This window comes from Giraffa tippelskirchi, chromosome 3 (assembly GCF_054371585.1).
Source record: "Giraffa tippelskirchi isolate mGirTip1 chromosome 3, T2T-mGirTip1v1.2.pri, whole genome shotgun sequence".
In the NCBI taxonomy this organism is placed as follows: Eukaryota; Metazoa; Chordata; class Mammalia; order Artiodactyla; family Giraffidae; genus Giraffa; species Giraffa tippelskirchi.
In genome coordinates, this window is record NC_137277.1 from 172,286,521 (window position 1) to 172,300,411 (window position 13,891).

A 13,891-nucleotide genomic window follows, 5' to 3' on the forward strand; every position below is an offset into this window, starting at 1 on the left:
CTGTGCCCAAAGCTGGTTCCATGTCACGAATGCTGCAGTGTAGTGCACAAAACTCAAGATTCCAGGACCTTCAAAGGGTATCACCAAGGAGCCCCCGTGGATACCACCAAATCTGGCCACTGTCCCTTTGCGGGTGTGTTTGTGTGTCTGTGCTCACTGTGCTTTTCCCCCCATGGCATTTTTGACATCTTGTTCAGGAATCTTCAGATGAACTAGCAGTTTGGAACATACAATTTATACTTTATCAAGGAAAACCAGAACATGACTAGCAGAAATCACTAAATTTGTCTGTAATACATATTGCTGCTTGGGTAGAGAATTGTGTGATAAAACCAGTAGTATGGGAGGCCATGGTATAGTGGGTAAAACACAGTCTTAACCAACTGATGGACCAGGGTTCAAGTTCTCCTGGTGTTGACTGTGTGACCCCGAGCGAGTCATTTATTCTCTCTAAACCTCAGCTTCCTCATCTGTAAGATAGGATAGTTGAGAGGTTGAGGGGAGCTCGTACCACAGGGTTCATACTGTTCCTGTCATATAGTAGGTGCTCAAGAAACATTCATTTGCTAACATTATTGCTCTATTAAGTGAGTACATGACCATGCATGCTCAGTTGCTAAGTCATGTCCAACTCTTTGCAACCTCATGGACTGTATCCTGCCGTGCTCCTCTGCCCATGGACTTCCCAGGCAAGACTACTGGAGTGGGTTGTCATTTCCTCCTCCAGAGGATCTTCCCAACCAAAGGAACAAAAACTGCATTTGTAGGCAGTTTTTTTTTTTTTTACCAGTGAGTCACCTGGGAAGCCCAGTTGGACCAAATAACCACTGAAGTTCCCTCCTAATTAAAAAATGTTGCTCCATAAAACAGCTATTGAATATCTGCACTACACCCACCCCTGTGCTATGAGAATAAAAATACCTCCTAACCCCTAACTTCCAGTTACTCTGGTTGTCAGTAACAGTACCTTACATTTTACATCTCTTTGTAGTTATGTCTCTTAATTTTTTAAAGATTTTTTTGAACTTTTTAAAAGTCTTTATTGAATTTGTTACAATATTGCTTCTGCTTTATGTTTTGACTTTTTGGTGTGAGGCATGTGGGATATAAGCTCCCTGAACAGGGATCAAACCCACACCTCCTGCATTGGAAGGCAAAGTCCTAACCACTGGACTGCTAAGCAAGTCCCCTATAGCTCTTACTTTTAACCTTTACAGCAACCCTGTGAAGCAGGTGGTCTCATTCTTCAACTGGTGGGACAACTGAGACCCACGAGATCAGAGCCCCATGCTGGCAGGTGAATGCAATTCAGCAGAGGTTTGGTTTCATGTCCACCCCAGCTCACCACTGCATGGAGGACAGTGCTCCCTGGAGCCTCAGAATCACGCTTTCCCAAGCCCGGGGCGGGGGGGGGGTTGGTGAGGGGGTAGGGGGTGGTGGTCACTGTCTACGCTCCGCTCATGCTCTTCCCATCTGCATATCACACTTCTACCATGCAGCCTTTCCTGTTCCTCCCCACCCTCAGAGCCAACCCTAGGGCAGGCCATATTACAAGATAGGTCAAGTAGTAAACTCACTTTGGCTTGAAAGAAAGTGAATACACCAGATAAAACACAGTTGCTTTTGGAGGTCATCAGAGAATTTTATATATAATAAGTGATAGTATAAATTGCAATACAACATTTCAATGTCAATAGCAAACCAGGCACCTTGCAAATGTTACATGTTGAAAGTCTTTAACTTTACAACTGTAGGTTAGATAAAGGGATGCAATTTACCAGACATGTTTCACATTTTTTTCCTATGAATCATTAAATATTTAAGCACCATAAAATTCAAGCATTTCACATGGATGTGGCAGCCAACCTTGGTGGTTGAAAATGCATTATGCAGAATCTCTGGCAGATAATAACAGTGGCAATTGCAGAGTACTGATTTTTAATGTCAATTGTTGTGTTCCCTGCAGAACTTCCTGATAATGATCCTGCAGGAAATGGTGACTTTTTTCACATGTGGTATAGTAAGTTCGAGAATTGGAATAAAATAGCTTTCCCAAGGACATTAAGAATTGACCAAGTATAAATAATTCTAATCAGTAATTTATTTGCCCTGTGAGAATCATCATGTTCTACTATGTAAAGAATTCCAAGAAATATGTTTTCATGTGAAAAGGTTTGTTTTAAATCGGAGATGTGGCCATAATAAATATATGAGGTCAGCTATGTGCTGGACATATAATCTTACAGAGTTAATTTTCAATGCAAGAGTAGACATTAAGCCCCATATTTTAAATGTGGAGAATAGGGGAAAGGGAGTCGGTGTAACACTCAGGGTGCTGCCACTGGAAAGGGACAGCTGAATTGAAACCTAGGTTCAACCAACTTTAAGGCCACATCTTTCCACTGTTCTTGCAGCCATACCAAATAAAAGTAACAATGATAAAATTAGGCTGGTGAGCTGACAGAAGAACAAATCCATGTAATTTCCTGAAACACAGAGAATGATTTGTCTTATTATAATCTCTAAGAGGCTCAAAGTAAAACCCTTGATAAATCCAGTTTTAGTAAACCATTCTGTTACTCTTTTCCTCAGCACCAATAACATATACAGATTTTGTAGAGGAGATTTTATGCTAGGACACTCAACATCATGAGGGAACACAGCCTACAGCATGAGTTAAGACATACCACATTTCCGCGAAGAGTCTTCTCTCATTGTCAAATCTCTCAAATGTTATTTCTAAAATTTCAGTTTACGGAAAAGTAAGCTATGTTTCAGGGGAGCCCTGGTGACTTAGGGGTAAAGAATCTGCCTGCCAATGCAAGAGACATGGGTTCGATTCCTGGGTTGGAAGGATTCCCTGGAGAAGGAATTGGCAACCCACTCCAGTATTCTTGCCTGGGAAATCCCATGGACAGAGGAGCCTGACAGGCTACAGTCCACGGGGTCACAAAAGAGTTGGACATGACATAGCAACTAAACATAAACAAATAAGCTACGTTTCAGGAGTGGGTGATAGTTAAAGTTTATCAGTCGGCCTTCTGTCAACAATTGTAAGATGAGATTGTGGGTGTGCAGATAGGTTGTCACATTAAAATCGTTTGAAATAAGACATGGTTTGTATTTGTAACCATTTTGTCAATGAGAACCGATGCCCAGAGCTGAACATCTAACGTCTAATGATGCTTATTTGAATTGTCAGTGAAGAAAGAATTAAGAGTCAATAACATGCTGAGCTCTATGTGAGCCCTGAGCATACAGCAATGAATGAGGCATGGTCCCTGCTCTCTGGGCTTACATTTTAGCAAGAGAATGAAGGCAGTGGGATGAGGTGTTACAGGAGCTGTGGGGAAAGCATGAGAGAGTGAGCAAATCCCTGACTCGTCCTGGGAGCAGCAGAACGGAGGCCAGGTCATCGTGGGGAAATGCACACAGTCCTCCCTACCAGCTAATTCAGTCTAAAGATAAGTTGTTGTCTGCCAGGTAAACTTACTTACGGGGGTGGGGCAGGGACATCCCTGGTGGAAAGAGCAGGAGCAAAGTCACAGAGACAGGAACATGCCTCTGTGATGAGCAGAGAGTTCCCACAGGCTCTTCCCCCCTATGGGAAGCCATCTAGACTTCGTGGGCAGTGGGGTCATTTATCACTGCAGACAGTGACTGCAGCCATGAAATTAAAAGACACTTGCTCCTTGGAAGAAAAGCTATGACAAATCTAGACAGCCTATTAAAAAGCAGAAACATCACTTTGCCAACAAAGGTCCATATAGTCAAAGCTATGGTTTTTCCAGTAGTCATGTATGGATGTGAGTTGGAACATAAAGAAGACTGAACGCCGAAGAATTGATGCTTTCGAACTGTGGTGCTGGAGAAGACTCCTGAGAGTCCCTTGGACTGCAAGGAGATCCAACCAGTCAGTCCTAAAGGAAATCAACCCTGAATATTCATTGGAAGGACTGATGCTGAAGCTGAAGCTCCAATACTTTGGTCACCTGATGCGAAGAGCTGACTCGTTGGAAAAGACCCTGATGCTGGGAAAGATTGAAGGCAGGAGAAGAAGGGGATGACAGAGGATGAGATGGTTGGATGGCATCACCGACTGAATGGATGTGAGTTTGAGCAAGCTTCGGGAGATAACGAAGGACAGGGGAGCCTGGTGTGCTGCAGTCCATGGGGTCAGAAAAGAGTTGGGCACGGCTGAGCAACTGAACAACAACAAAAGCCAAAGAATAACAAAATCAAGTTTGCATCTTAGAGAAATGATAATGAGAATTTGAAACTGGAGGCAGCAGCTAGGAGATGTCTACTACATGAGCAGAGGTGAAGGACAAAGGCTATGTTAAGACAGGTGCAGTGAGGTCGGAGAAGAAGGTAGCAATCCACAGAAGCAGCAACTGAAGTTGAGGTCTGGGGAGAATCTGAGATGGGAGGGACTATGGTGGCTAGGCCTCCCTCCGCTGGCAGCATGGATGGGCTCCACTCATTGAGAATAAGAACCTAGAAGGAAACACCCTGACCCCCAGCTCATAGCAACTGTCTTTGGGCAGTCCAGAAGCATTTCAACTAACTCGCTGGGGGAGAGGGTTTGGGAGAAGGAGCTTTTGATAAGGATAATCACCAGTAAGGGATTAGGGGAAGAACTTTAAAGCTTTGTTCATCCTTCAGAGAGAAAGGAGAGAAGTACACTGACGGGTAACCAGATAAAGAAACTAATGGGCTAAGAAATAATGTGGTTTTCTGATGCAAGATAGTATTTTTGTTCCATCGTTTTGCTTTTTCGAGCATTGAAAATAGTTTTTCAAAATCAGCAGACAGCATTTGTACTGCATTTAGAGGGGGCTCTTGTGATACTAGTATTTTGAAATCAGCCTTGTACACGACCTTGGACTCACTGTGGAGGAACTTGTCCACTTAATTCAGGCTGTTTTTTTTAAATTTTATTTGGCCAGTTTGTTAAGATAATATTCTAATACTAAAATGAAGGTGTTTAAAATAGCAAACAAGGTATGTTTCCTTATGGTCCATCAATCACCCTTTCGTCTTCCCAGAAAATGTTCTCAGAACAATTTCGTGAATGAACAAGATGAATTTTTGGAAGGCTTGAATTTAGGTAATATATGAAAACACTTTTGGAATCAGAAAGTTGTAATTATAAATAACGTTGAAATTGGCTTAAATTTCAGGTGTATGCAAATATTTAACATGCCGTAGCAGAGTTTAATAAATGGGTCAAATGAACTAGGAAATATTCTGGTACATCAAGATAATATTTCCTCTTAAAATGTATATTTTTCTCTTTTTACCAGGAAGCAGCCTTTAAATAAATTGCCATCCCAGGGTCAGCCCAGAGCAAGATTCATTTGAAATATATTCTGCATATAAGAGCACACTCTCAATCAATATTTGGCAAGAAAAGCATTTCTTATAAACAAAGTTTTAATTATTATTAAGTGCATTGAAACTAAGCACTAAAATGATGTCACCTTCTCGTGGGAAATTTCTTTAGTTTTCTCTACCATTTTTTTAACATGAGAAAAGGAAATTTAATAAAAGTCTTTTCCAATAAGCCTTTGGATTTTTAGGATTAGATCACAGAATTCTAGCAAAATAGAAAACGTATCCTTTTGCTAGACAGAAAACTACTCACTATAAAATGACATGACCTCTAAGCTTTTATTAAAAAAAAAAAACAAAAGCCAAATATCAAACTGCTGCCTTGGTCTAATACTGATATAGAATACAAGAATGTTTTTAGGATAGGAAAAACAGGATGCTCCTGTAAAAACCAATAACAGAACGTAAGATTCAAGCTGTAGGTTGTCTTTGTTTCATTTAAAAGTGTCAGGTCTTTGGCGGGGGCAGGGGGTGACGATGACCTAAATGACTCTTCTTACCTTAGTTTAATTAAGTCGGCCCTTAATTTTCTCCCAAGCACATAATGATAGCTCTGTCACTTCCCTGGATGAGATGACGTTATGTGGATGGAGGGAAAGTGTCCTTTGTGGGGCTATGGGGCGGCTCTGTAGGCGTACCCAGGGGAGGGAAGGGGTCTGCTTTGTGTGAACGTGGCCCCCTGTGGCTTCAGGCCCATTAACACACACACACACACACACACACACACACACACGCGGAAGACAAGTTGGACCCCGACTGGGCCAAAGCGGTCTGTTTGGAAGTTCACTGCAGTGGGGAATCAATTTTTGTGAATCACTGCCTTAATATTCATTAATAGCTTTTAGGCTCTTAATCCCTTATTGAACATATTTTTGCCCCATAATTGCTACTTTTCCAAAGGGTTGCCAAAGTAGGCATTTCTATTCTCTGAAAAATGCAGAAGGGAACATAATGTTTTATGTTCATCTGCGATGTGTTTTATGCTAATGTTGCATCTCTGGAATATAGCAACCGTGGTCCTTCATGGCATAATGATTCAGTCTGCTTTGAAATGAACTGTTAAGGCTGGCTGTGTGGTTGTTTTTTTTTAATCTCCTTGGGTCATGGTTTTACAATTATTTAAAGTGCATGGGAAAATAGATTACAGAGGAAATCATTTTGAAACATAGGAAATCTCTACTTCCTAGTTCATTTGCTGGTCTATTTTTTTTTTTTCCTGGAACATCCATCCAGAAGCCCACTGTACTATAAAGTAATTGACTTCAATTGTTTGAGTTGCTATTAACCAATGAATGAAGTTTCCAGTAATGTCATTTGTAATCTGGCCTTTATCGTCTATTTGCCTTCCCCTGGATTAGCATACTTTTGGATGGCATCACCGACTCGATGGGCATGGGTTTGGGTAGACTCTGGGAGTTGGTGATGGACAGGAAGGCCTGGTGTGCTGCGATTCATGGGGTCACAAAGAGTCGGACACGACTGATCGACTGAAGTGAACTGAAATGAAATAAAGCCAGCTTTTCCCACCATCCTCAATGAAAGAAGAATATCTGGGTTTCGTCTAGATTGGTAGATCCAAACAAATCCATATGTGTAGCATTTGCTTAATCTGTCCGGAACAGAGGAAGGAATTATATAGCCCTCTGGGAATAACCCACATTGAAACAGAAGGAACGGCTAAACCAGGAGTCTAAGATGAGCACCACTGAATCTCTTAGCACATCCTAGGATGTCTCAGCCTCCCGGCAAGTTTCTCTTGGCAACCTGATTGCGAAAGGTGGGATCTTAGCTCTGCTTCACACAGACCTGGCACCTGCTGATTTTCTGGCGTTGAGCGTGGCTTTCTTTCAAGGTGTCCGGTAATGGTGCAGAGGAAAACTGCAAGTCAGGTCTCACCGTTGTTAGCCAGAAGCTATACTTGTTGGCAAAAAAGTGGCAAGTTCCCTGCCGGCCTTGGCATTCCAGGAATGGTGCAGCTCTGAAATCCTCTAGGCAGCTGCCTGGGGACATGAGGGCCTGCCCGCCTCCTTGGTCCCCAGCGCCTGTGTGCTACCCAGACAACAGGAGAGAATTAGGGCTCAGACATGCAGACAACCCCAGACCCAACCAGTGACACACCCAGGTCTGGGCCTGACTTTACATTTTCCCTGAAAATCATCCCAGAAAGAAGAGACTATGATCTGCTAAAGAAAGGTGGCTCAGTGGTAAAGAATCTGCAATGCCGGAGACACAGGAGACAGGGTTCAATCCCTGGGTCGGGCAGATCCCCTGGAGGAGGAAATGGCAACCCATCCAGTATTCTTGCCAAGAAAATCCCAGGGACCAGGGTAGCCTGGCAGACTACAGTCCATGGGGTCACAAAGAGTCAGACACGACTGAGAAAACAGGAAAGGATGGGCTTCCCTGGTGGCTCAGTGGTAAAGAACCTGCCTCCCATTGCAGGAGATCCTTGGGTCGGCAAGATCCCCTGGAGAAACGAATGGCAGCCCAATCCAGTATTCTTGCCTGGGGAATCCCACGGACAGAGGAGCCTGGCGGGCTGCAGTCTGTGGGGTCACAAAGAGTCGGACAGGACACAGCGACCCCATAAGGACAACAAAGGAAAGGGTACATGGGAAAGGAGATGGGTGCACACACAAAAAGAAACCTCTTTCACTGAGGGCTGATGCAAATCTGTTCTCTAAATTCTACCCAAGTAATACAAAAATTCATCCACAATAAGCAAAACAGAGTGGCCCTGCGTCTCAGCAGGCTATAGTTTGGGGTAGCCTTCATGACCTCCATGCCAAACTGTCACCCATCGGCCCTGGATTCTCAAATTACGGTCCAGTCCAGATGGAAGGGGCGTGGAGGGGGTCTTAGGGACGGCGGAGGCACAGGGGCTCACCATGAGAAAGGAGTACCCGATCCAGAGGCTCCTCCAGGCCCGCGGACATGGTGGGATGGACTGGTCTTGGCTGTGCACCGCCACGGCCTGGGCGGGGGCCTCGCACACGGCGCAGCGGCTGATGTACGGGCGGATCGCCTCCTCTGAGAGTGGCATCATGGGCAGAGGCGCGGTGCTCGCCAGCCAGTAGGACCTGTCGTTCCTCCGGGCATAGTGGCACACCTGGTGGATGTTGCAGTAGGCGAAGGGCAGCGTGCTAAAGATGGGGAGGCAGGAGCCCGCCAGACCTGGGCAGGGGAGACCACGTGGAGGCTTAGTGCTCTGCTCTGGGGTGACCTTCCCTACCTGGGCCCTCTGCAGACACTCGCCTGGCATTGGAGGGGGGCAGGGGACAGGGGCGTGGCATGGGGGTCGGGGGGCCCTGGCCAAAGCCTGCTGCTGTGGGCACCTGACCACTTCGATCACCTCTCAGGTCTCACGGGTCAGGCCGCTTTTTTCCCTGGATCCTGCATCGCTCTCCTGAGTCAAGCAACAGGCCAGGATGGAGAGAGAGACGTGAGCACACCTCTTGTCGGAGAGGAATTTTCAGGAAGCTGCTGGCCTGGCTTGGTGGGGGTGGGGAGCTGAAGGAGCCAAGGGGCCGTGGGAATACAGCAAGACAAGCCTTGAGAAGTGGGGGCTCCGGGGCACACAAGCCGGATGGCTGCAACAAGTGATTGGAAGCCAGGACCTGAATTCCGAACAAGGTTTGGGCCAGGTTTGGAGATGGTAGTGATGGTTCAAAGGAAAGGCCTGTTTATACAGCAGTAAAGAAGGTCAGAGGTAATTAGGGAGCATGAGCTCAAAGGATTCTGAGAAGTTCAGCCCCGGGGAAGGCAGGGAGAGCAGGTCTGGGTCTATCTCTAGCGTTGCTCAAGTATTGAGTTGGCCAAAACGTTCCTTGGGGTTTTTCCGTAGGATTACACATTTTCAGCCAACCCAGTAAAGCAGACCAGAGGATGCAGGCTTTGTCCATCTCGTTAAGGAGTTTGGATTTTATTCCAGGAGCTCTGCAGAGCGTGGCCACAGTGGGGTGGCTCTGGCTAGAGTAAGGCAGGGGAGCTGGCACTGGTGGTACACAAGAAAGTAGGTGCCCCCCACAGGCCTGCATGCTTTTCTCACCCTTACTGACAGCGGGGGTCATGCCCAGCGAGAGAGGTGACAAGACTCACCTCACCACCAGCTGATCCTGTGGGCACAGCCCTCCTGCACCCACCACTGCAAGCACCACTATCTTAGGGAGATCATGAGCGTCAGCACCTAGGGCCTCAACCCTCAGCTTAGAAGTCAGTTTCTGAGGCTTACGAAGCCACTATTGGAAATTGACAAACAGTGCTAAGGAATGACACTCAAAGTAAAGTTCTAAGTAAAGTAAACTTTACTTTTCTCAAAGTAAAGTAAAGTTGTTAAAAGGTATAAATTTGAAACTAGTAGATACATAAGTCCTAGTGATCCAATGCATAGTGGAATGAATATAGACAACAATATGGTATCATAATCATCAAATTTATGAAGCGATGAGATCGTAATTATTCCCACCACAAAAAAGAAATGAAAATTATGTGATATGATGGAGGTGTCAACAATTGATACAATGAAGTCATTATGATATATATATGGACCAAATCAACACCTTGTACACCTTAAACTTACATCATGTTATATGTCAAATGTATTTCATTTGACAATGAATTCCAAAAGAATACTGGAGTGGGTTGCTATTTCCTTCTCCAGGGGATCTTATTGACTCAGGGATTGAGGGAACCAGGAACCTCGTGGTTCTCCAGGAACCAACTATATCCTGATTAAATCATTTACATTGGGAAATAAAAATTGCTTTTTATATCAGAGTTATACTTACTGAGGAAGAATTATTTTTAACTAATACTATGTAGTCAGATTATAATAATAATAAAAAATTATAAATAACCTAAATGTTAAAATAGTTATTTTATAATTTTATTTTATAATTTTAAAATGTTATAAAAATTTTATAATATTTGTCATTTTAAATTTTACAATAATTAGTATTTAAAATTAGAAATAAAAATATAATAATGATATAGCCAGAATGAGCTTTCTTGGCACCTCACAGGGCCATAGATTTAACAGAATTAGTTAAGAATTAGCATGGTAGTTGAAAAAGAAAAAAAAAAAAATCTAATAGAAGATGAATGATCGTTTAAGATGTTGATGAATCCATGAAACTAACCCCAAAGTTTTGCTCATAAGCAATGAACTTGGGTGACCACGCGCCATTTACATACCTAGGTCTTGATTGTGAGCTTTTTCCTGTCCTTCGAGGTATAGCAGACTATACCCAGTCCAGAGCCTGGGCATGCCCGCAGGGCAGGTGGGTTCTCCATCCGTCTGACTGTGGAGAACCAGGAGGAAGCCACTGAGGTATCCAGGGCCAAACCCTATGGGCCCAGGATCCCCCATGGGCCCAGGAGGGCCTGGAAGAATAAAGAAACATAAAGAAAGGTGGTTTGGGGAGTTCAGTTTAACAGATATTTCCAAGTACCTCTGTCTGATGCTATGCTAAGTACTCAGAGAGCAGAGAGGAATGTCCCACTCACACAATTGCAATGCACTTCAACAACTCATTCAACAAGGACACGGTTTAGCAGCTTCTAGCTGCTTGGGTTACATTAGCACAGAAACAGCCGAAAATACCTGTCCTCCTACAGCTTACATTCTACTTGAAGAGGAGAAATGACAAGCAATAAGCATAAGGAAAAGGTAAACTATGAAATACTTAATAAAGGATAAGTGCTGAGAAGAACCACGATGGGGTAATGACAGCCAGTGTGGGATCTCCCAGACTTTTTCAACTAGACTAGGAGTCTGCTATCTGAAAAGGTGAATCTCAAAAGTTGGTCTTTCTTATACCTCCCAGACTCATTCCATGGTTCTCCCATATTGTCAGTTCTGTTTCTAAGAAGGACAAGGGTTTAGAGTCCACTGGGATTGTTGTTTAGTCGCCAAGTCGTGTCCGACTCTTTGCAACCCAGGGACTGCATAGCCCATCAGGCTTCTCTGTCCATGGGATTTCCCCTACTCCAGGGGATCTTTCCAACCCAGGGATTGAATCCGGGTCTCCTGCATTGCCAGGCGGGTTCTTTACTGCTGAGCCACCAGGGAAGCCCATATGTTTGGCTTTGTATCTCTTCTTTTATAAGAAAGGGAGGTGGAAGAAGCCCAAATTCTAGATCTCTAACTGGCTGGTGGGAAATGAACAGCTGTACAGAATATGAGCAGGGACATCTCCTTTGGCCTCTCTAAGGGGGTGACCTACTGAAGAAGGTCAGTGGCTACTTCTAATTGCCAAAAGCAGAGGGTGGAGTTAAAAAAAGGTGTTTTTTAAAAGTTTTTGTTTCTGGAAGAAACATCTATGCTGTAAACCAGAAGCTACAACCTGGTAGCTTGTGGACTGCATCCGGCCTGCTTATGTGTTTTGACTTATCAAGATTTGATGAGTTAAGATTTCAGACTAGAAAAGCAGAGTATAGGGAACACTGGGCCCACATTTCCACATGGCCACAATTTCCACATAACAGAAGCCGAGCCCTGCTTTCAGATTGCAGCGCCCATTTTCCCAAGACCCCTTCCTCAGCATCCCAGCTGCCCCACACTCCTTCACCTGCTTCTCATTACTGACCTGGTACTGCCAGATACTCTCCACAGAGGAGCCTGTATCTGGGAGTCTTCAGGCCCTAACATATTGCTTGATGAGTTATACTTCAGATTTATATTCTAAAGGGTCTTATCTGCCTTCACAGAAGGCCCACTCTCAAGTATTTTTAAAGAAAAGTCTTGTATTCTTTTTAAGTGGCATCATTGACTCAATGGACATGAGTTTGAGCAAATTCCAGGAGACAGTGAAGGACAGGGAAGCCTGGCATGCTGTAGTCCATGGGGCCACAAAGAGTCAGGCACAACTGAGCAAGTGAACAACAACAAAATGTATTGATGGCTGTATGATAAGAGAAATGAACTCAGAAAACCAGAGACCAAGTGATTCACCCAGTTATAGATGTGAGACCACCCCTGCCGACCCTAAGATCTTTAGCACAGCCTCTCAATGCCAGGCTCACATTGGGAAAGTGAGCAGCAGAAATGGCTGAGCCTTTTATGATAATGAATAGTGCTTTGCTTTGGAAGAGTAATGGACACAAGGCCTTGACCCGTTTTTAGGATAGTCGAGTATCAGTTAGAATGTGGGGGCGTCCGTTCTTTTCTGTTCCTGTTGCTTTGTCTCCCTAAAGCCTGGTGAGTTGGTATCTAAGGCAAATGCTTGAGAGGCCAGGGACCTTGTACACAGTTCTCAGATTCACTGGGCCAGAGAAAAGAAGAGAAATGGAAACTCGTTACCTGGTGCTCCTGGACAGCCTGCTTCTCCCATGTCACCTTTATGTCCCGGAGGCCCAGGGGACCCTGGGAGGCCATCCTTACCCCTCCTGCCATCCAGCCCGGGCTCTCCTTTGCACCCTGCAGGAAAGTTCACAACAGCAATGATGACAATGACGTGACACCAGCTAGGCTAGCATTTACTTCCTGAATTCCACTTGGCAGCCTGGGGCCTCCCATCTGGACACACCTGCATTGGTTCGTTCACCTTGCAGATACGTGAAGTTGGGATTATACCACCTCCACTTGGCAGTTGAGGTAATTAAGACTCCTAGAGGTCAAGTAACTTGACCAGTTAAGACCAATGAGCCAAGAATGGGCAGAGCCAGGATCTGAAGCCAGATCAGCAAGGTGTTGAGTGAGGCATTTTCATATTTTCTTCGTAATCTTGTATTTGGACCTGGTTGGGTTTTTTTTTTTTTTTTACACTGAACATCTATGGCTTTTGTCATTGAATATTTTCCTTAATAATGATGCTTTAGAAGCCTGAATGGAGGAATGAATACAACTGAACAGCATTCAGTTGAGAGAGAGTCAGGTTAAATTTAAAGCAAGAGCAGCGACTTTTAAAAACAAGCTGTTTGTTGAGGGTTCAAGGCACTAGGGAGCAGGGTAATCTCTTTATGTGAAATTACCTGATTCAGTCTATACAGCAGCCACACGACTAGGTGCTACCACGTGGGGAGACGGAGGCTCAGAGAGGCCATGGTGAGGGTCACGTGTGCAGAGGACATGGACCCAGCAGGCCAAGTGCACAGGCTGTGCCAGGCATCACCAGCCCTGCGCTCGGGACAAGCCACAGGGCTCAGGAGTGCTCCCTGGGGCTTCGGCAGCCAGCCATCACCCTGAGACTCCAGCAGTTCTTTCTTTAAGTGTTTGGTTTGTTTTGGCCAAGGCATTAATTCATCAGCCGTGATCTGTTTTGGTCTGGGAAGCAGATTTGGTCCCTGCCTGTGGGAGAGCATGCAGCCCTTACCGTAATTATCTGAATTACTAGCCCCTTGAGGTTTCCGGTGTCTAATCTCTCTCCCTTCCTCGATCATTGTCCTTCTCTAGCCAATCTCTCTCTCTTTCTGCCATAAATCAGCCTAAAACCAATCATTATGTCAAAGAGGCTTCACTCCAGGAGCTGCCCCTCTTTTCTGCGCTGGGCTGTGTTCT

General features: G+C 44.7%; 2 protein-coding genes across 11 annotated transcripts in view; one reads left to right on the forward strand and one right to left on the reverse strand.

The window, feature by feature from the left end:
• The window catches only part of RHBDD1 (rhomboid domain containing 1), a 184,445-nt gene that overhangs the window by 142,376 nt on the left and 28,178 nt on the right, over window positions 1-13,891 (forward strand). For 4 of the 6 annotated variants that reach the window (XM_081584712.1, XM_081584715.1, XM_081584713.1 and 1 more), the window contains exon 8: window positions 5,307-5,566. The exons of the other annotated variants lie outside the window; for them this stretch is intronic. In XM_081584712.1, coding sequence (XP_081440838.1) covers window positions 5,307-5,320 — 14 coding nt within the window. In that variant the 3' untranslated portion in view covers window positions 5,321-5,566. Of the gene's footprint in view, window positions 1-5,306; window positions 5,567-13,891 lie in introns of those variants that run through there. 6 annotated transcript variants of the gene reach the window in all.
• COL4A4 (collagen type IV alpha 4 chain) overlaps window positions 1,618-13,891 on the reverse strand; it is a 147,675-nt gene continuing 135,401 nt past the window's right edge. For 4 of the 5 annotated variants that reach the window (XM_081584675.1, XM_081584676.1, XM_081584674.1 and 1 more), the window contains 4 exons: window positions 12,695-12,811; window positions 10,588-10,776; window positions 8,282-8,568; window positions 1,618-7,443 (listed from right to left, as the gene is read on the reverse strand). In XM_081584675.1, the coding sequence (XP_081440801.1) occupies window positions 7,180-7,443; window positions 8,282-8,568; window positions 10,588-10,776; window positions 12,695-12,811 (857 nt within the window). In that variant the 3' untranslated portion in view covers window positions 1,618-7,179. Of the gene's footprint in view, window positions 7,444-8,281; window positions 8,569-10,587; window positions 10,777-12,687; window positions 12,812-13,891 lie in introns of all 5 variants that reach the window. The other variant, XR_014080676.1, reaches the window with a different exon arrangement.